The sequence below is a fragment of the Engystomops pustulosus genome, chromosome 8 (assembly GCF_040894005.1).
Source record: "Engystomops pustulosus chromosome 8, aEngPut4.maternal, whole genome shotgun sequence".
NCBI lineage: Eukaryota > Metazoa > Chordata > Amphibia > Anura > Leptodactylidae > Engystomops > Engystomops pustulosus.
Window position 1 is genome coordinate 97,828,952 of NC_092418.1, and position 23,462 is coordinate 97,852,413.

Here is a 23,462-nt window from a genome sequence, read left to right on the forward strand (position 1 = left end):
TGGCATTGTAAGACAAAATATAACAAACCTTTTTTTCTGTAAAAGCAATTTTTAATACAAAAACTGTTTGGCAGTGTATGCACTATGCTCTGTGGGGACTGGTGCAAGCCAAAAATGGGTCTCTGGTGACAGGTTCCCTTTAAATCCACATCCATTTTGTTCATGTCCACAATAAAAATGTATGGTTGCCTAATATTAGATTTCAAAATACCTAAATAACCAGCATCACCTGAGAAGAGAAATGGTTTTATTTCTGCAGTCCATTGACTTCTATGGATGTTCATGGTCTACAGGTGAGAATAAATTAGTACATGCCGCCATTTCTTCCAAACGTCTGGGAAAAGAAACGACATGTGAATAGCCACATAGAAAACAATGGGTCAGCCATGCTATCCACAAAAATCACAGATAGCATAAAGACGGGTAAAAAACTAGTCTGAATTTCTGTGTGATTACATTTTTTGGGGGGGAACCATACGATACATAAGCTCAAAAAAAATTAAAAATTTTTTTACAAAGTAAAAAAAAATAGTCCAAAAATATCAGACTCATATCAGTTGAAACAAATAAGACATACTATAAGTACCATATTGTACTATACCGTTTCAATATCAGAGAATTTAGAATTTCCCATCACTGATTTTTGAAGCATCTGCTTCATGGAGTCAACATTGTTTCTTTGCCAGATTGAAAGGAGCTTAACAAAAAAAAAATAAATTAAAATACAAACTTGATGTATTTTATCTCCGGCGATCCCTACCCTCATAGCCTGGCGGATGACACGCTATTATATATTAAGAAATATTTGTATTCTCAGAGTAACTTGGAAATAACTTCGGGCAGAGCTCCAAGTCAAATAGTAACAGTGTAGTTGGGATAGAATTCAAGGAATGTTGGCAGAGACAAATCCTCAGGTATTACTAAAGAGACCGACATAAGATATTTCTTTCCTCAGAAATTCTTCTTTCACAGCGATGACACTTCTTCCTCTAACTCAGGACTATGCAGAAAGCCCAATTATGTGACCACAAAGCGAACTAGACTTCACTCCAATGCAGAACCTTATCAGATATAATACAGGCCTTTCATACTTCCTTCCTAAAGAAAACCTGCCATTTACATGAACCCACCCAAAATAAAGACTTCATTAAAAACTATGATTAAAAAGCATCAACCTTATCCCTAAATGGTTCCTCTCCATGGCTGCAATGTTAGAAAATTGGAGATAGTTCTGTTACATCATTGAGCACTTTATGTCATGTGACCGGGGTGATGTCATCTAAGGTCCTTTACCCTGTAACATTTACAACATCTGCCTCATGTATGTATCTGATCACATGAAATCGCAGCAGCTTCCATGGAGGATGGGGAGGAGTAGAAGTCCATGGAGGCTGCTGTGATTTCATGTGACCAAACTTGTGGTAGACATTGCATGGTCACACAGGTACATGGGACATTATAACCTACAGCTCAGATTAGTCTCTATGATACTAATGAGCCGTGCACCTGTGTGACCATCACATGACCAGGGTCATATTTCTGTCTACTGGAATTAAACATAGAAGCTTCCTATAGAATGACGGCAAGCAGAGATCTAGAAAACCATGAGGAATCAATACAGAAAGTATATTGGAAAATTGGATAACTTTTCATTAAACAAACAATAACATTTATTTGCTGAAATGGGACCACCCCTTTAAAGGAAATCTACCTTGAAAATCCAGAATGATAAACCAGGGACATTCATAGATCCAGGCACAGTGTCTGTGGTCATCTCCTTATATTTCTTATCTGTAGCCTCTACCCTTCCTTCAAAAATCGACTAATTTTTGCTGAAATGAGAATACTTTTTAACCCCTTACCGACGCGCGGCATAATAGTACGGCAGGCGGCGGGTACATGAAGAGGGCTCACGGGCTGAGCCCTTTCCATAGCCGGTAAGTCTTTGCTGCATACTGCAGCAAAGACATACCACTAACACCAATCACGGGTGTTATCCCATCGATCGCCGCCGGTGGCTTCAAAAAGTAAAACAGTAAAAATCATAAAAACATCTATCAAAATATAATAACTGTTTTTTACTGCGTTTCACCCGTAACGGAAAATAGCGCCTAAAGTCGAAAATGGCACTTTTTTTCCATTTTGAAAAATATTTAAAAAATTAAATAAAAAGTGATCAAAAGGTCGTACAGTCCTAAAAATAGTAGCATTGAACCCGTCATCAAAATTCACATAAAATGACACCATCTACAGCTCCGTAGACCAAAGTATGAAAAGGCTATTAGCGCCAGAATATGGCAAAATCCAAAAAAAAGTTTTTGTACAGGAGGTTTTAATTTTTGTAAATGTATGAAAACATTATAGAACCTATACAAATTTGGTATCCCCGTGATCGCAGCGACCCAAAGAATTAAGTAGACATGTAATTTGGGGCGCACAGTGAAAGCCGTAAAATCCAAGCCCACAAGAAAATGCGTTTTTTTTCACCATTTTCACTGCATTTGGAATTTTTTTTCCTGCTTCCCAGTACATGACATGGAATATTCAATACCATCACTATGAAGTGCAATTTGTTATGCAGAAAACAAGCCGTCACAGAGCTCTTTACGTGTAAGAATAAAGTTATAGATTTTTGAAGGTGGAAAGTGAAAAATGGAAATGAAAAAATAAAAAAGGGCCAGGTCGTTAAGGGTTTAAGGTCAGACTTGCCCACTATATGTCAAAATCATCAGAATACCGGATCGGCATTGGAATCTCATCATAAAATTTCCCCAGATTCTGCTGCCCAGCAACTCAATATTACAAAAACTATACAGTCTGTGTTTCACTGTAGAATTATTATGTTTTCCTTGTTTATTACAGAAATATGCGAAACTTATACCCGGAGCCACCGTGGGACTACTGAACAAAGATTCTGGGAATGTATTACAGCTAATTTTATCTGCATACAAAGTAAGGTTTCAGATTCTTTGTATTATTATCTTGTCCTGATGTGATATTGTTTTCTCATGGCTGCTGCAGAATGGCACATAGCTTCAGGGTGTGTTGTGGGTAAGAGCTCGAACAATTAAATTACTATATTGCTGTTTTTTTTTTTTTAATGTAGTAATAGCGGGAAACAACATAAAATTAATTAACAAACCTTTTCATTAAAATATCATTTATCATTTCAAATAAAATATAAATTATCTGGTAAATCACTTGCCACACTGTGATCCCTGCCAGTCCACCAGAGATGGCTTGCCGATCACTGATCTGAATTATGATGCCGTCATTTCCAACACCTCCGACTATTTGCACTTGTCATTTGTAGAATTTTTTGGCAATTTTCAGGCACCGAATCCAATGCAATTTTTTCCAATTCGTCTCAAACCAGTCTTCTACATACAATTAAATTGGAAGTTAAAAATCTGTTAAAATGTCTATTGATTCTGATGGACTTTTGATGGTTTCCGTGTTTGTCCGATTCCGCCACAACAACTAGACTTCTGTTATTATAAGTGGAACCTGAAAATGAAATAATTTGTAAAAAAAAGTTTTAGATGACCTGAGGAAGTTATATGGCAGTTTAAAGGGCAACTAAAGCCGTATCGGTTCGGACCAAATAGATTTGTATTGAATTAAATCATAAAAAATTTTTTGCAAAGTTTCTATTAAGCAAATTTTGAATGAATCCACCGGTGGACCCCTGAGTTAGGTGGCTTCCCAACCCTTGCATGAACAGTGCATGGCAGAAGTCTTATGCTGCATGTGCATGTATTTCTGATTCACATAGGTAAGAAGAAGTAAGTTAAAGGGAATCTGTCATAAGGATTTCCCATTTTGACCTAATGACAGGTTCCCATTTTTAAAGGGAACCTGTCACCAGGAGCCCTTTTTCTGGAGAATAGTGTGCAATAAGTTAGATACAGGTTTACCTTTTTCTCTGCAGAGAAGTGTCCATTGTCTCATGGGAGTGGTCAGCGAGGAGCGGTCCCCCACCCCCCCACCTTGGGAAACTGCACCATCATGCTTCCATTTCCAATTTAAAAAACATACATATCCCTTTTATTTGATATAGGCGCACAAAAGAGCAGATTATTAAGGGGGCCACACTCATGGGACACAGGAAAGGTAAACTTTCATCTATCTTTTCATTTTAACAGAAAAAGTCAGTTTAATTATAAAAACACGTTTGGCAATGTGCTCACTATACTTTATAGGGACATGGGGGGAGTCAGAGAAAGGGCTGCGGAGGTTTCCCTTTAATACTAATTACACATCTTTTTTTATAATTAACATTCTTGGTTCCATTCCGTTTTATTAGTACACAAAAGTATACCTGGCTCTCTGCCAGCAAAGACAATAGAGTCATGTGGGCTTCATCATCATTATCTTCTCACAGCATTCACAGCTCTCCCTCCTCCCTTCCTCCTGCTCCCTCCTGCAGACATGAGCTGACTTAGATTTGCTTGCAGCACGAGGTCGGCTCACGCCTGCACGAGGGAAGAAGGAAGGAGAGCTATCTACCAGAGCTGTGATGACACAGGATTGTAATAGACACCTTCATGACTCCACCTCATCGCTGACATTGAGCCAGGTATACAAGATAAACCAGGTATACAGGTACATTATTTTAAATCTGAATGGAACTAACAATGTTAATACTAAAAGAAGATTGGTTATTACTATGAAAAGCCAATGGCAACATGTCATTAGGTCAAAATGAAAAATCCTGATGATGGGTTCCTTTTAAAAGAACCAGTCTGTAGGTTACTGATGGGCTCCTGGGACCATAACAGTCTGAGGGTAGGGATCTTCTACTGAATTAAATGTGTGAATGAGTTTTGGGTAATATTTGCATGTAGCTGTGTTAGGCACCAATAACGGATTTATAGGTGGGCCATGGGTATCCCAATTGAACACAGATTCTAGCTTTTAACTGGGTTTTCCCATATGAGGGACACTTTACAACCTTCACATTATCAAGGGACTATTCCGACAAGCAGACAAACCCCTTTAATTACAGATAACTGAGAATTTTCTACATTATAGTCTGTGAACATCCTCACATAATGGGATACAGATTCTTACTCGCACCATAAGTGTTTCCGCCGCTATAACATAAGCTAAAATGTTATCTCAAAGGATACATAAGGCGATATAATAGGATAACACAAGACAAATGTTGCTTCTTCCGCTTACGGTCGGACGAGCGCTCTGTTATCCTACGCATTGCTATGCTCATCACTTTGGTGAAAACTGGGTTAAAAACTCCATTACTGGACTATTTGGTTTCATGTGGATCCAGATGATACAAATCGCTTTTCTGTTTAAGTGCTACAGTGGCAAAACCAATATAGATACGTTGTATCACGCAGCGCTAGTAATGAACTCAAGCCTTGCGCGGTCCGGGCTTACATTAGCCACCAGCCCTCTCTCCTTCCTATCTTGGCTATGTAATCACATTTGACATTAATGGCTGTATAATATGACACACTATTTTATCTGCCGCAGCTGCTTAATGGGCCAGACTTACAAAATAAAGGCGGCCATGACTAAGACTATTATAATGCTGTTAAGTCAGTATGAAGCCAGGGAGAGGGGAAATTTAATTTAGCAATGCAAAGGAAAGTCACTTCTGCACAAGAAGAAGGAGAAGGGGACATTAGGCGGCTGAGTCCTTTCTCCCATAGTAAGTGTCGGAGATGTAGGAGTTGGTTTTAGAAGAGTTCATTAAATTACTTAAGTTGTAGAGCCCCCAGGTTCCTGCCATAGAACCACTGGTAAAAACCTACAATATTAAGAAATAAATTCTTCATGTCTTAGTCATTTGCTGAAGCACTGGGGTTTGTTGTAATGCACTCGGCACTAGGAACCTGTCCATAACTTTGCGGATGCTTTTGAAAACAGGAAATAAATTTTATTTTGCGTCCACTACAATTTAACTCCTCACTGAATGCCAATACGACTTTTCACCTTTTTAAAGGGGTTTTCTAGGTCCCCTTTGATGAAACATCCTTCATCAGGCTCCGTTCTGTAGCTCACAGAGCCACCACCCTGGTGCAATTTGGAAGATGAGATTCTGAGCTTTAATATGATACCAAAGCTGCTGTAGTCTGCAATGTTGGGGTACCGGAAACGATTTTCCCATCCCAGCCTCATCTCGGATGAGTGACTCATCTCAGACAAAAAGTGACTCTTTTGCATATGACTTGGGACTTTGTAGTGTAAAAAATTTGGCCCTTTAGTTAGATGCTCATCAGTAGCGTAAATTGAAGCTGTGCAGTGCAAAATGTGTGTCAGGTCCCCAATTATAATGTATGGTTATATAGTTCTAGTCTTCTATTATAGGAAAAGCAAACCATATGGGCCCCCTAGATTTCTTTGGCCCTTTTGCAACCACACCTTCAAGTTACGCCCCTGATGTTCATAAGGATATTATTTATTTGTTGTGAGAATTTGAATGTTTCGGTCCGCATAGAGACAAACCAAAACGTTACTGTTTTTTGGATTGTCTAGTCAAATTATCACTATGAATGGATGGTAACTAACTAAAGTGACAAATGTTCTTTACTATGAGTGGTATCCTAGTTGTACCCCCTGAACTTCATGGAGTGATGTGCATACCTTATATACTCGAGTATAAGCCTAGTTTTTCAGCACAAAAAATGTGCTGAAAAAGCCAAACTCGGCTTATACTCGAGTCAAAAAAAATAAATATATCTAAACTCACCTTTCCGGCGACCCCTGTATATCTTCTGTGCGATCTGTCCGGCAGTGGCGGCAGGCTATATACACTGGGGCAGGGGCTGGCAGGCTATATACACTGGGGCAGGGGCTGGCTGGCTATATACACTGGGGCAGGGGCTGGCAGGCTATATACACTGGGGCAGGGGCTGGCAGGCTATATACACTGGGGCAGGGGCTGGCTGGCTATATACACTGGGGCAGGGGCTGGCTGGCTATATACTGGGGAGACTGTGACCAATGCATTTCCCACCCTCGGCTTATACTCAAGTCAATAGGTTTTCCCAGTATTTTGTGGTAAAATTAGGGGCCTCGGCTTATACTCGGGTCGGCTTATACTCGAGTATATAAGGTAACTATTTATACTTTTTATATTGGTAAACTGGTTCCTTTTAACATAAAATAAGGAATTGATATTTCATACGTTACCTGGTTGAGTCATGTATAAGAGCTGCTGACAGGCCCTCTTTAAAGGGAACCTGTCATGAGGATTTAAACCCACACCTAATATCATCCTGATATGCAGGACAGAGTCACATCACAATGATGTCCTGCCATATTCTGCATGATTCAGCATTATGCAGAAATAGATCTTTGAACACGGTATTCAGATGACCTGTAAAGGGTCACGGGCTGGAGAAGAGTCATACTGGGATGTCCCCACTTGGCTTGTTTGATGGCCAGGTACATCATCACATGTCTAGGAGGCAGCTGTTGCATGTAGCTTATTAGGATGTGCTTGTCCTATTGTACATCAGTCAGGCCAGCATGGGGCAGTATATGTGACTCCTCTCCGCCCCCATGACTCCTTTATGTGTTCAAAGTCCTCTATAATACTGAATCTCTCAGAAAGTAGAAGGACATCATTATGACCCGGTCACTGTCCTGGACTACGGGTTCCCTGCACAGCTCAGAGATGAGTAAACAAATAAAGAGGACCTGTCACCTCTGCTGACTTGTCTGTTTTAGAAAATACTTGTATTGCGCATACAATATAAATTCTGGAACGTCCTTTCCTCTAACTCTGCATGTCTCTTATTCCTATTAGATAGTTTTTACCAACGTTACTACCAGGGTCGGCTCCAGGTTTCAGAAGGCCCCTGGGTGACAGAGCCTCAGTGGGCCCCTTTGCAGTGAACTCACGTGGCAGCATTATAAATTCAGTAACTAAAACAGTCTCCTGTTCCCTAAAATAATCTCAATTTTATAAACATCTAACTTATGATTATTTTATATAAAGCCCCCCTCACCCTCATGGATTCATTTTGTACAGCCTTATGTCGCCCCCCGCCCCAGCAGCTCTGGGCCACGGCACTTGCCCGGGTATGCCTAGTGCTGGTACTGGCTCTGGTTACTACCGTATGTTACCAAGGACTGATTGGGAAGTGTCGATTTATTTTTAAATGTCCCTCAGAAACGGAACAATTCTGAGAATTGTTATTTCACAGGGTTCTATTTACTAACAAAAACATCTCCGGAGCGGTCACAGGTCCTCTCCACAATTACAGGCTCCAACAGTAAAATACTGTAATAAACTAAGATTTTACCTTTTACTTACAGTTCGACAATCATAAAGTTGGATTCACCTGAGAAGGAAAAGTACAGGAGGCCAAAATATTTGTGTAGTGAGCAATGATAACACATGTTGTGAGTGTGAGTCACGGCCTGATCCCAGCACGTTCCCCTTGGCTGACACCAAAAAACAACTCTGACATTATCAATTGAGAGCAATTTTTCTTTTTTTTAAGTGGCGTGTGTGTATAACAATCTGTAGGTAACAAGATGTCCAAGTTCACAAAATACTGGATAGGAAAAAATAATGTACTACCGGAACGCTCCAATGGGGACCTATTTTCTTAGGGTCGCTGATCGCACTTTCGTTGGACTGTTCGCTGTTTTCTGGATTTGTGCAGCTTTGATGGGTATTTAACAGGGGTTTGCGCTGGGATTGTGTCGCATCTGATCAAATTGTGGCGCAGCTGCGCTGCTTTCATGCAACAGAAATCGGGGGCGGGCTGTTGGATGATCCGACTGATTCGGACTAAGTGTGGGATTTAAATTTTAAATTGTGTCGCAACACAATGCACTTACATGCACTGGGAAGAAGAAGGTGAACTCCGGCGGACCTGAGCGAGGAAGCGACACATGCAGGATATCGGGCGCACAATCTTTGTGAATCGCGGCAATGGATAAGTAAATGTGCCCCAATATCTCATTTGTATGAAATTGTGTTTTCCATGAATGCAAAAAATAAGAACACATACCTACCCTTTATGGCTCCCGATTCCCAAATGGTTCCAGTACATCCAGTACCCGAGCGGAAGGTCACAGCACCTGCTTCATTCACTACCCAATCTCATTGGACCAGAGGAGGTAAAGTCTACGTGTAAGGCGGAAGTAACGTCCCATGTCTGAGGAGGCCAGTCAGTGGATGGAGCGGGTCCCATGACACCGTGAAACTTCTGATTGGGTACAAAGCCCAAAACTACAAGTACTGGAGCAACTCAGTAATCGGGACCCTGACTGCGGTAAGTATGTGCTCTTTTTTTCCTCGACCCCCATGAATATGTAAAACCCCTTTAATAAATCTTATAGTCATAGTCTTTTAGTTTTATGATGTTCAAGAAGATAAAAAATGGTCATCTGTGTGATGAATGGATTATGGATACATTGGGTGCTCCATGGGGAGAGCCACCGATGGTGATCAAGACAATGGATCCTACCATTGGTAGGTAACTACCGATGGCTGCCTAGTGCAAAAGGGGAGGCGGTGTTGTGCTGGCGCCAGGAAGCCCTAGTTATGTGGCAGGAGGGTTTACTTTGAGGTGCACTCTATCTATCTTCATACCTGCACAACCAATGCAGTAGGGAGTAGACTACTCCGCACTGTTTATGATGTGGACTACGAGGCAATGACCCATCTGCTAGATTAGAAGCCTGGTAATAATGTCCTGTACACAAACGGAAAACGGGAGATTGTAAACCTATCCTGAAAGGGAGACAAAAAATATGACTTCTCAATAGATCATCATGTCCGGGTCTGGCTAAACCTTCCCCCCGTCGACATTAACAATAAATCCCACCGGCAAAATTTCTGCCGCATGCAGTCATTTTGGGGAAGATCAGCGCTCACCACTGACTGCTCTGGCGCCATTTAAACAGTTAAAGGGGTATTTCCAATTTCAGCAAATTAATGCCATTGATTGTAAGATGTAAAGCTATACAATTTTCCAGTTTACTTACTGTATCAGTTTTTTTTTACAGTTTTCTAGATCTCTGCTTGCTGCCATTCTATAAGAAGCTTCTATGTTTTCTACTTGTGGATGACAGTAATCTGACCATGGTCACAGAGGGGCACGGTTCGTTATACACATATCACATAGAGAGTAATCAGAGCTGTGTGATATAACAAGCCGTGCACCTGTGTGACCATGGTCAGATTTCTGTCCATTTGAAGCAAACGTAGAAACTTCTTATAGAAGGACAGCAAGCAGAGATCTAGAAAACCTTGAGGAATTGATTAAAAAAAAGTATATTGAAAAATTGTATAACTTTTCATCATCCAAAGAATAAGATGTATTTGCTGAAATGGGAATACCACTTCAACTCCCACAATTGGGGCCAAGACCGTTCATGGCTGTTACTGGGGACATGGACCTGGTCTTGATCCGGGTTCGGTACTGGACTCAAAGAGGAGTTTTAAAGGGTTTTTTTGGCCGTATCTGATCTTACGTTGGTCTGTTCATCCCTAGATGTAATATATCTACACAAAATCTGCCCACATAATATTTGTCCATAATTAGAATTATTTTGGTTAGTTGTGTTTGTACCTGCACTTTGTAGTTGCACTTTGTGCAGTTAATGTGACTCTTCTCCAGGGTTGTACTAGGACTCTCTGTGCTGTGGTTAGCGATGTTATCAGGCTCCCTGGGGAATGTCTCATGTGTAGTCATTACTATTCTATATTTGTTATCTCTGATAAGATAAGAATTGTTGTTCTTTGTGCCATCAGGTAATGAAGACATTTCCATGTATTTAGATGAAAGGGTATATAGGTGTGATGTGCTACATGATGCAAGTGTATTAGATACAAAGAAAACATCATTTATTACAGAACCAGCAGTGTAGACCCAAGATCCAGGCGTGAAATGTAAGAGTAAGCACTCAGCGCCTGAGCCGTACAGGAACCATTAGGTGTCTTTTCCATATAATATTATAAATTATACACAATAGTTCTAGGTCCTTCTCCATATTTGCTTCAGTAACTTCAAGTTACCCTACTCTCCGTATGGTAGATCTAGTAACATTACAGAGGCAGACACTTTTACACTTGCGTGATAACAAAAAATTTTATATTTTTGTAGCTGTTTACTATATAACTAATAACATCAAAACATAAAAGTGACTAATCTCAAGCAAAATTTGACTTTTCTCAGCTCATTTTCACATGACTTTGAAGGTGAATTCTTGTAGATGAAGGGGTGAGATTTCACATAAAAGCACAAAAATTCTAGACAGGACATTTCTTATACCCTTTTTTTCCCTAATTCCCTATTTTCACAGATTACCTATCACCTTTAACATGGGGTGTGCAACACAATTCTGTTGGACTTTGCATGTCAAATCTGGCACACGGTCCGACTGAGCACCAGAACGGCCCCTTCCATGCAGAAACTAGTGCACCCACACCACAAATATGTGGTGTGGACACTTCCTAAATACCTGTGCAAGCGGTTAGGGCCGCACGGTGGCTTAGTGGTTAGCATTACAGCCTTGCAGCGCTGGGGACCTGGGTTCAAGTCCCAGGGGCAATATCTACAAAGAGTTTGTATGTTCTCTCCGTCTTTGCGTGGGTTTCCTTTGGTTTCCTCCCACACTCCAAAACATACTGGTAGGATGATTAGATTGTGAGTCCCATTGAGGACAGAGACCAATATTGTAAACTCTGTGCAGCGCTGCGTAATCTGTAGGCACTATATAAATAAAGGAATTATTATTGTTATTATTTGCACTAGAAAGAACGTGCGAAGTTTGACATAAAAATGGATCTCGGAGCTTTGTACATATGCCCCATTGGGTTCTTTGCCTTACTCTGGATGAACCCTGCCTCACCCTTTGCCCTTACCATGACTGCTACAACCCATATGATTTTTCGATAGCCAAAAAAATCGCATCCTCACTCTACTCTGATATTTGGTCTGAACAATAACTGAACATGTCTTCAGGTTTCCTGGATTGAGAAGCTTCTTGTATGACTGGGAAGGTCACTGGTGGATGTATCTTCTATTTTTGGAGATATATATATATTATGTTACTTGATGGCCGCCCCATTGCTATGGGATACAATTACTCAGAGACCAGGGTTTTGTTCTACTCTGGATCTGCAGGAGATAACAATAAACTCTGCCGGTTTCTATGTCTTGGGGCATTACATTCTGAGCCATCTACCAGGTCAACATGCCGGAGCTTGACTAGAAATTCCTTCATTACAGATGTTTCCATAAGAAAACATGCACACTTTCCATGTAGTTCAGTGTATGTTCTCGGGCAGTACCAAACAATTGCCTCGCTTGACATTCTTTTCTTTCCTGCTTATAATAAGATTTTTTTCAGATATCTATCGGATCGTTGGAATGTGACAAGGTTTGACATGATGGGGCGAGACTTTACAGATAGGAAATGAGGTGATGAAACCATAAGTGGGCATCTCAGAGGATAGGTGTTGTGTTATACCTATAATTGGAGGCCGAGGTGATGTGCACACCTGCCAGGTGTACTCAGCACATGTCAATCATTGGGTTTGGAGGTGGGTATGACACCTTCTTGCAAAAGAGAACATTAACCTGATATAGACCCATATATTTAGCATCTTGCTCTTGTTGGAGATGAAGAACCACCAAGCCATGTAGTGTTTGCAGTACTGTATGTGTAGACATGTCACCAGATTATGACTCGTAGAAGATAAATGGGGTGTCAGAAGACCTTGCTGGGTCATGGGTTAGAGTCGGGTCAGTTTGGCGTGCTTACACATGCTTGCTTAGACATCTGAGTGTAGATATGAGGAGAAACTTCAGATAGGAGGTTACGTCTGTACATGTGTATCCTTGACAGTACAAGGGTCTTATATACTACATGGAGATGTTGTACTTCCCCAAATTCAGTCCAATTACAAACTTTTAAGTTTAGTGAAAGCAGGGATGCCTGCTGCCTGAGGCAAGCTATGGAATAGTGCGCCCTCCACCCCATCCAGTAGTAATATATCAGGTTGTTTTCATACCACCTGTGTTCTCCATACACCCATGCTGACATCTGGTGCGAAATAACACTATTTTGAAGTGTCAAGTTCTGCTTTGTAGCAGGTGACTGCTCCTGTGATGCTGCCCCCCATCTTGCTGCAGATGGTGCTGCCTGAGGCAAGAGGCTCAACTCACCTCATGGCTGGTGCACCTCTGAGTGTTACACATTCTCCACCTTTTCCTTTAATTCATTGACAGAGTAGCAGCAGTAGTATGGACTCTACCTTATAATATCCATTATAACTATGCAGGAGACAGACAGGCATTGTACATGTATGAGATGTCCTCTGGGTCATTATTGTATTATTATATCTCTGTTAATCTGCATTGCCAACATTGTCTGATAGTAAGGAATGACTGGGTGTTGGCATCTGAGTCACCGGGAATAGGGATTGATGGGAATGTAATAAGTACTTTCACTGAAGTGCTGCAGAATATTAAACAGATAATCTCATTACTTCCTGATCCAATGACTATTTGTCCGAGAAAGCCTAACTTATATTACTATACAAGCTAAATAGTTCATCTATTATCCATTATTGAAATGATTTACATGATTACATTAATAGATAGACAGGATCACATCCTTCAAAGAGATAGGTGGATAGATAAATAGACACTGTAGAAAGATAGAAAGATGGATAGATAGATACATAGAAATAAAGATAACGTAGATCGATACAATAAATAGATATGTTATAAAGATAGACATTTTGGTAGGTTCATAATAATGATAGATAGATACTGTAAATAGAAACAATGGGGGTCATTTATCTTGTTTCCCTCTTCTCTGAGTTTTATCTTTGCGCCTGTTGTGAGTCTATTTTTTGCTCCTCTAAAAAAAAAAAGGTGCAATTTTGATGCACAAATTATACCATTGCCTTTTCTTGGGCTGGAGTTCTATTGCGCAATTATTTGCACCTATATAGGTCCAAATCAAAGTTAAATAAGGCCCAAACCTCTGGAAGCAGGAGAAATATAAAGACAAATTAGGTTCAAACCAGGAGACTGCTACACGGAGAACTGCTGGAAAAAGATGCAAAAAGAAAAAAAATGTAGGGCAGCACAGTGGATCAGTGGTTATCACTACAGCCTTGCAGCACTGGGATCCTGGGTTCAAGTCCCAGGGTCAAAATCTGCAAAGAGTTTGTATGTTCTCTCGGTGTTTGCGTGGGTTTCCTCCGGGGTTCTCCGGTTTCCTCCCACACTCCAAAACATACTGATAGGTTGATTCAATTATGAGCCCCAAGTTCTGGCAAGTTCTGTGCAGCGATGCATGATCTGTGTTTATATAAATAAAGGATTATTATTATTAAAATACATGATATTCTATATATAGATACAGTATATATGTTCTGTAGATACACAGACAGATGGATATGATAGAGGTAGTTCCCTCATGTGCCTAGGTGTAGTCTGTAAATTTACCATTACTACGGGACAAACATTTTTAAACTTGCGTCTGAAAATGGATGACTTTGCATTATTTGCTATTGTATTCCCATAGGAGGACTTTTTGCTGTAGGTTAATCCCCATTATTTTTCCATGGGTTTCAATTACACGTTGTAAACAACATGACGCAGACAATGTAGAAAGTGCTTACTCTTGGTGTAAGTAATGCCATGCTAGCGGTGATTAAGGCCTCAGTGACTCACAGACACATTCACATGGGGCCGTAAGAAATTGCTGACCTTTTGGCAGATAGTAACTAAATGTTAATGTTTCTCTGTAATATTGCTGAATCACTTCTCTCTTTGCCTAGGAACTGAGGTCGGAAATTGAGCTCGAGGTGTCAGGGGACACTGACGGACTTAACCTTTTCTTTACCGCAAATTGTAACAATGAAACAGTCACCCCAAATAGTAAAAAGTGCCAGAAGATCAAAGTTGGAGACAGGGTAAGGACAAAATCAAGTTAAATGCAAAGACATGGTCTATCTATTTCTATCTATCTATCTATCTATCTATCTATCTATCTATCTATCTATGTTGTTGGTGTTGAGAAAGTTGTGGTCATCTTTATTCCATGTTTTACAGTAGCGAGTCTTTTTTTAAGCCGAAACAAAACGTCGCTACTGTAAAACATGAAATAAAGATGACCATAACTTTATCAACGCCAAGCTCTGCTGCTTAATTTTTGTAGTTTTTTGCTTAAAGGGGTGTCCCCATCTGGGCATTCACGTTTTAATCAAATTCATTTGCCATATGTAAACATTTTTTCAATTGGATGTTATTAAAAAAAATGTTCATGTGTGAAGATAATTTTTCATAAATGTAGCCATGGTGACCCTTAGAAACGAGATGGCTTCCTCGGAGACGACCACCTTACATTTTGGCAGCGGTGGCTAGATATGCACTATTGTGTCCTACCTGACCACATGGATTCAGAGTTCATTACCACAGGACGGGTGTGGGACCTGCAGTAACTCCTAGGACAATTAATATTTAGAAACTTTTTGTTGCCTTGTGCAATCTCTCCAGCAGAGGTGGTTGTATCCAAGGACACAGTCTTGTTTCTAAGGGACCATATGACTACATTTATGAGAAATTATCTCCACACAGGAACATTTTAATAACATCTAATTGAAGAAATGTTTATATATGGCAGATTAATGAAACTGAATGTGAATGCTCAGACGAGAAGGAGCATTTAAGGCCTAATCCTTGGTAGCCGACGTGCTGCTCAGACTTTCTTGATCTATCTATCTATCTATCTATCTCATATCTATCTATCATCTCTTTCACTTTATTCATGTCATATCTACCTACTGTATTTAGCAATTTAATGATAATTGTATGTATCATCCTATTCATATGTTTTATATCTACCATATACACTCACCGGCCACTTTATTAGGTACACCATGCTAGTAACAGGTTGGACGTCCTTTTGCCTTCAGAACTGCCTCAATTCTTCGTGGCATAGATACAACAAGGTGCTGGAAGCATTCCTCAGAGATTTTGGTCCATATTGACATGATGGCATCACACAGTTGCCGCAGATTTGTCGGCTGCACATCCATGATGCGAATCTCCCGTTCCACCACATCCCAAAGATGCTCTATTGGATTGAGATCTGGTGACTGTGGAGGCCATTTGAGTACAGTGAACTTATTGTCATGTTCAAGAAGCCAGTCTGAGATGATTCCAGCTTTATGACATGGCGCATTATCCTGCTGAAAGTAACCATCAGATGTTGGGTACATTGTGGTCATAAAGGGATGGACATGGTCAGCAACAATACTCAGGTAGGCTGTGGCATTGCAACGATGCTCAATTGGTACCAAGGGGCCCAAAGAGTGCCAAGAAAATATTCCCCACACCATGACACCACCACCACCAGCCTGAACCGTTGATACAAGGCAGAATGGGTACATGCTTTCATGTTGTTGACGCCAAATTCTGACCCTACCATCCGAATGTCACAGCAGAAATCGAGACTCATCAGACCAGGCAACGTTTTTCCAATCTTCTACTGTCCAATTGTGCAAATTGTAGCCTCAGTTTCCTGTTTTTAGCTGAAAGGCGTGGCACCCGGTGTGGTCTTCTGCTGCTGTAGCCCATCTGCCTCAAAGTTCGACGTACTGTGCGTTCAGAGATGCTCTTCTGCCTACCTTGGTTGTAACGGGTGGCGATTTGAGTCACTGTTGCCTTTCTATCAGCTCGAACCAGTCTGCCCATTCTCCTCTGACCTCTGGCATCAACAAGGCATTTCCACCCACAGAACTGCCCACTGGATGTTTTTTCTTTTTCGGACCATTCTCTGTAAACTCTAGGGATGGTTGTGCGTGAAATTCCCAGTAGATCAGCAGTTTCTGAAATACTCAGACCAGCCCTACTGGCACCAACAACCATGCCACGTTCAAAGGCACTCAAATCACCTTTCTTCCCCATACTGATGCTCGGTTTGAACTGCAGGAGATTGTCTTGACCATGTCTACATGCCTAAATGCACTGAGTTGCCGCCATGTGATTGGCTGATTAGAAATTAAGTGTTAACGAGCAGTTGGACAGGTGTACCTAATAAAGTGGCCGGTGAGTGTATACTCGTGTAAAATGTGCTGAAAAACGTCCCCTCGGCTTATACACGAGTCAATATAAAAATAAAAAATACTTAAAAAATAATAAACTTATATACTCACCCTCCGGTGGCCCCGATGTGCAGCGCTGCTCCCCCGATGTCCGCGCTGTTCGTCTTCAGGCTTCCGCAATGTCTTCTTTCTTCTGCTGGGCGCCGCCATGTTTTTCCCCAGGGCGACGCCTAGTATGACATCAGCAGCGCCTACTAGGCGCCTGCCGGGATGATCAATGGCGGCGCCCAGCAGAAGAAAGAAGACGGCCGTCGAAGCCTGAAGACGAACCGCGCGGACATGGGGGGAGCAGTGCTGCACATCGGGGCCACCGGAGGGTGAGTATATAAGTTTATTTTTTTTTTAATGCTGGGCTGGGCTGTATACTACTGGGGGCAAGCTGTATACTACTGGGGGCAAGCTGTATACTACATGGGGCAGGCTGTATTCTACTAGGAGCAAGCTATATACTACATGGGGCAGGCTGTATTCTACTAGGAGCAAGCTATATACTACATGGGGCAGGCTGTATTCTACTAGGAGCAAGCTGTATACTACATGGGGCAGATTGTATTCTACTGGGGGCAAGCTGTATTCTACTGGGGGCAGGCTGTATACTACTGGGGGCAGACTGTATAATACTGGGGGCAGGCTGTATACTGATGGGGGCAGGCTGTATACTGATGGGGGCAGGCTGTATACTGATGGGGGCAAGCTGTATACTACTGGGGGCAGGCTGTATAGTACTGGGGGCAAGCTGTATACTACTGGGGGCAGGCTGTATACTACTGGGGGCAGGCTGTATACTACTGGGGGTAGGCTGTATACTACTGGGGGCAAGCTGTATACTGCTGGGGCAAGCTGGGCTGGCTGTATACTATAGGGGGCTGGTTGGCTATATACTGGGGGGGTCTGTGACCAATGCATTTTCCACCCTCGGCTTATACTCGAGTCAATAGGTTTTCCCCGTTTTTGGTGGTAAAATTAGGGGTCTCGGCTTATACTCGGGTCGGCTTTTACTCGAGTATATACGGTATTTATCTATACTCCTAAATTATATGTGTCCATCTATTATCTACCCACCTCATATTCACCTCCAACTGTTCTTTCTATCTATCTAGAGATTAGAAATCCAAGGCAGCACTGTGTCAACCCATTTGACCAAAACATTGCCACTCTTGAAATAAATCTTTGCCATGGATCACATTCATTTTTGAAGTGCTGCCTGCTTCTTTACGGTTATTTATCTACGTACCTAAGCAAAAAAAGTCACAGCACTCCAAGCTTCACTGGAGAAAGGGTCTAGATCCACAGGATTCCAAACATTGTAATGGTCACTAGAGATGAGCGAACCCATTGGTCAGGTTCGGGTTCGAGGGAACGACCCCTGGTCAATCACAGCCATGGCTAGTGGATAGGGGCGTCAATTTGCCGGAGCAGCCATTTGGCCAGCATTTCAGCAAGATATGTCTGGATTGCCCGAACCTGAGTGCTGCCATTTTTTTATTTTGCTTTATATCTAGAGCCACTTTGTCTACACCCGCCCTCTGGGTGGTGGAAGGTATGTCCCTATTGTCATCTGGAAGATGCAGATAGAGTTTAATGCAATGATGATGCAGAGCGCAGTCGGCTCTCTGCATCATCTCTGTGCAGCAGAGGTTGGCAGGCGCGATGATATGACTTCAACCCACCTGTCAGCTTCCGAGCTGTACATGGAAGCAGCAGAGAAGTGGGGAGGACTGCTGCGGGGAATGAGGAGAGTCGAGTAACTGATGTTTATTACTTTTTTTTATTACAGAGCAACAAAGAATGGAGGAAGTGATGGGCCACAATATCAAGGGTAGTTGGGGGCCACAATATAAGGAGGGCCACAATATTAGGGGGCCACTATGAGGAAGAAGGGGGCCAATCTGCGGGGCACACAATAATTGGGGAAGATGGGGAGGCACGATGACAGGGGCTACATTGTGGGGTGAGCACAATATGAGGGACCACAATAAAGGAAGAGGTGGGGCCACAATTTAATGCGGGGCACAATATGAGGGGGAGATGGGGGGAATGCACTGTGAAGGGCCACAACATGAGGGGCTGCTGAGGGCATAATGTTATCATGTGATGTTGTGCTGAGACATCATGAGACTGAGAGCAAAACATAAAGGAAGAGAAAGCAGCAGGAATGGAAAACACAAGAGTCTTATGTAAAGTGGGAGTGTTAATAAAAGAAGTGCAAGAGTAATATAAAGTCAGAGGAGATGAGGGATGTAGGAAGGGAAAGTTGTGTTTCTTCTGTGGCTCTTCTTTAATACTGTCTGTATAAATCTCTATGAGCTCCCCCTAGTGGTGGATACTTATTCATAATTTTCATATCCATTGTTGTTCAACCATATAAATAGAGAATGTGTATTGATCAAGTGTACCATATTCCTCTATAATTTTTTTATACATTTAGGTTTCTTTCAATGTGACCATAAGCTCCAACTCTTGTGATAAAGAAGCAAGGAATGTGATAATAAAGCCCGTGGGTCTTCAAGACAGCTTGGAGATTGAAATTAGGTCAGAGTGTTCCTGTTCATGTACGGCAGAGGCAGAAGAGGACAGCGCTGAGTGCAGCCTGGGAGGCGGCTCCTTGGAGTGTGGTGTCTGCGTGTGCAAACCGGGATTTTTAGGAGCGCGGTGTGAATGTAACGAAGCATCACTCAACAACAGCTCCTGTCAGGAACTGGATACATGTTCCGGGCGGGGGGAGTGCTTCTGTGGACAATGTGTATGTAACCCCTCTGTATACGGGCGGGTTTACGGACCTCGATGTGAATGTGATGACTTTTCATGTGTGCGGCATGGAGGACTTCTATGTGGAGGTAAACAAAAAATAATTACGACAACATGTAATTTCTTCTTTTCCATATTGGTCACATTATTGCTTTTATGGTATAATATTGCAAATCAGGACCTGTAGAAACACAATCCAAATTTTTTTAATGATTTTGGATAAAAAATTTTAAGTGGGCCTGTTTTCTTTATTTAAGGGGTAGTCCCAATTTACCGGTGATCGCTGAGGGTTTAACTGCTGGGACTACCACAAGCATGGACCCCCCAGCGATCAAAAAGAAAAAGGGGGTCCCATACTCATACATAGTGTGCTTCCTGTCGCTCTATTCAATAATATTGCAGGGCACAGCGTTCCGGTATCACCGTCACTCCCATTTTAATGCAAGTGCTGGAGTTACTCAAACTATGTGCTGGTTTGGCTTTTATCCTGCAATATGTCATTAGGCTTCCTTATTAAATTAAATCTACCATTTGATTTTTATGCATTATAAACCTAGACTATCTTGAGAATACTGTAGCTACACTGATGCAGAAACATATCTTGTTCAATCCCTGATCCAAGTGGTTTTGTTGAAAAAACAATTCTAACATTCAGGACCTTGGGAAAGCTGGATTGCTTTAGTCTGCCATCAATAAACACATTACACAGAATTTTCTGAAAGAGTCCAGACAGGACTAATCAACCTGAGCTGGATCACTCATACACAGCAGCTGGGGGATGGTGCAGCGATTGATTACTTCTTCCTGTCCAACACAGTGATTACATGATTCTCTGGTGCAGTGCAAAACTAATGTGAGAGGAAAAACACTAGAGCCAGGCACAGGAGCAACAGAGCCGCATTATCATAATTTTATAATAGTTTTTTCAGCAAAAACACTCAGCTAAGGGATTAAACAAGATGTGTATCTGCACTAGTGTAGCTACAGCATTCTCCAGGTATGTTTGGTTCATACTGCATCAAATCAAAAGGTAGATTTTCCTTTCCTGCCTTACAAAATAGCAATGTTTTTCCCATCCTGTCAAAATATTTGCATATTTTCCATGATTTTGCAAGATCCAGCAGATGTGTGGCCACCCGGTGGTTGTGTTATGAATTGCAGCCCATTAAGTTTTTTATTTTTTTTTATATCATTATATCATTTTTTTCATATCATGTCATAATATTCTATTGAATTGGTTTATTAAGAAATTGTAGTTGCCACTTAATCGAGAACAAGTAAGTGTGGACACATCTATAGGCTTTAGAGTAATAGCTTAGTAGGAATCATTGGTAATTGGGGTTTTACAAGAGTCGTAGAGAGAGGCAGACATTGCTGACTAGTAATAGTGACCTATCCCTGTCATATCTACAGGTCATGGTATCTGTGATTGTGGAGAGTGCATCTGTCATAGTGGCTGGACCGGACAATACTGCAACTGCACAACCAATATCGACTCGTGTATCTCCGAAACTGGAACCGTATGTAGCGGGAGAGGGAGATGCGAATGCGGCAGGTGCATCTGCAACAACCCAGGGGTCTCTGGGGATACCTGCGAAAAATGCCCAACGTGTGGTGACCCCTGCAGCTCACACAGGTACTAATGTCTGTATGACCAGTGGAATAGACCCTGGAAAAATGTGATTGTATTTAAAGGAATCTTTAAAAAATTTTATGTTTCAGAGATTTGCATTATTTTATAAAGTATTCTGATACATAGCATCTACTCTCCACCTAAATGAAGCTGCCCTTTAAGACAATGTTAAACTTATTGAAAGAAATCCAATAAATCAACTTTTATAATCATGTTAATAAGCCAGAAGGGTCCTTAGGGGGCAAAAGCAGAGCCCCTCCATGTTATAGCTTCACAGGCTGTTACACTGTCTTTCCCCCTCCCTCTGGCCTGATTTAATCTCCCTGCAGCAGAGGAAGTTTCAGCACACAGTGGTAGGGGGACATACCATAAAAAGCCTATGAATCTGCAATACAGAAGGGCTCTGGTAACACCCCCGGAAGCCCCTTAGGTTCATTAACATAATATTAAAAGTTGATTTTAAAAGGAAAACAAATATAAGAATATTACCACAGTCTCAGTGCTTGGATTTATGAGTAAGTTTCCTTGGTTTATCATGATGGATTTTGATAGCAGATTTGCTTTAAAGATCTATCAAATATGACTAGTGATAATAACCCCAAAACCCAGGAGTTATTGCAGATTTTATTATCCCTCACCAGTACAGAGAATGATACTGGTTTTCTTGGTTGGATGTTGATTCAGCACTGGGGAAGGCCTCTTGTGGAGATCCAGCTGGCAATGCTCTGTGAGAATTTTATGCAAATTAGTTCTTGTACAGAAGAAGAATTCCTGGAAAACCCCTACATGACATGTATACTTGCATCAAGTGGCTGCATTGTCTGGAGCGATACTCATTGAAGAGCATAATGCCTATATAACGCCATAATGAAGAGAAATATTAATTTATTATGTAAATCAGCATTTATGTGGACAGTGGGTGTAACAAATTAGGTCCAGTGCACTTTTCGCTGCATTTTCGCTGCCCTTGTAGAGTGCATTGTCCTTTGTGGCCACACCTATGTGGCTTTAAAGTTCTTATTTGCACATTAATAAAAATTAAGGATTACTCTGCATTAAAAATGAGCAATTTTATTAGTTGATTCATAAATTTTGGATAAAATTTGCTAATTTTCCGGCACTAAATGGAGTCTGAATTTTTTCTGATTTGCTTCAGATGAACCAATGTTGCTCCAAGTGTTCTATAAATTAATCTTACTAAGTATAAACATAACTCCCTCTAGTCCTCTAAAATAAGATCCCACCTTGTTTCGTTTATTTGATTAAAATGTAACTGCAATCCTAATTATAACCCTAATTAAAGCATTTGACGAAAAATAACAAAACAAGATTAAAAAACCTGTGTTTTAGAGGACTAGGAGGCGCTATATACTAATCTCCAGAACAATTACAGCAACGTTGCTTTGAATCAATTAGATTTGGACCAAAATTGATTCTTTTGAGAAATCTTTTATAATTCACCCGTCTGCACTCTGCATTCAGGACAAAAATGTTATAAATTTTGACATTTTACCATATACAGTATTTGCTGTAGTTTATATGCTGATTTTGATAAAATAATATATTGATATAGTGAGAAAAGGATTTATGGGATTAGATTTCCATTCAACTATTAAGAGTTTGCACTGCATAGTAATAGTGCCCATGGCATCTATGGGGTCAGTGGTAATGGAGGTGACATTGGAGTTAATGCACTTTGTATAACCACAGGAATGCAGATGAAAAGCTTAGAAATCTCCGCACTGCTATGTAGTGTTTATCACCCCCCCCTTATTTATGTGACTTAAGGTCCTGTCAGTGAAAGGACTCATGTATTCCCAGTCCTGTCTAATATACAAGATCTTTTCATGAATGTGTTAAGTTGAATAACATCTGTGATGAATTCAGAGCCTCCAGGCAGTGACAAGGGCAAGGTCACAAGTCAAGACGTGACATCTGAGTTCTAAAAAATGACTATGCATAAGA

General features: G+C 41.2%; 1 protein-coding gene across 4 annotated transcripts in view; it reads left to right on the forward strand.

Moving 5' to 3' along the window:
• The window catches only part of ITGB6 (integrin subunit beta 6), a 117,299-nt gene that overhangs the window by 81,712 nt on the left and 12,125 nt on the right, over positions 1-23,462 (forward strand). For all 4 annotated transcript variants that reach the window (XM_072121906.1, XM_072121907.1, XM_072121908.1 and 1 more), the window contains 4 exons: positions 2,863-2,952; positions 14,789-14,923; positions 19,545-19,953; positions 21,278-21,500. In XM_072121906.1, coding sequence (XP_071978007.1) covers positions 2,863-2,952; positions 14,789-14,923; positions 19,545-19,953; positions 21,278-21,500 — 857 coding nt within the window. The remainder of the gene's footprint in view (positions 1-2,862; positions 2,953-14,788; positions 14,924-19,544; positions 19,954-21,277; positions 21,501-23,462) is intronic.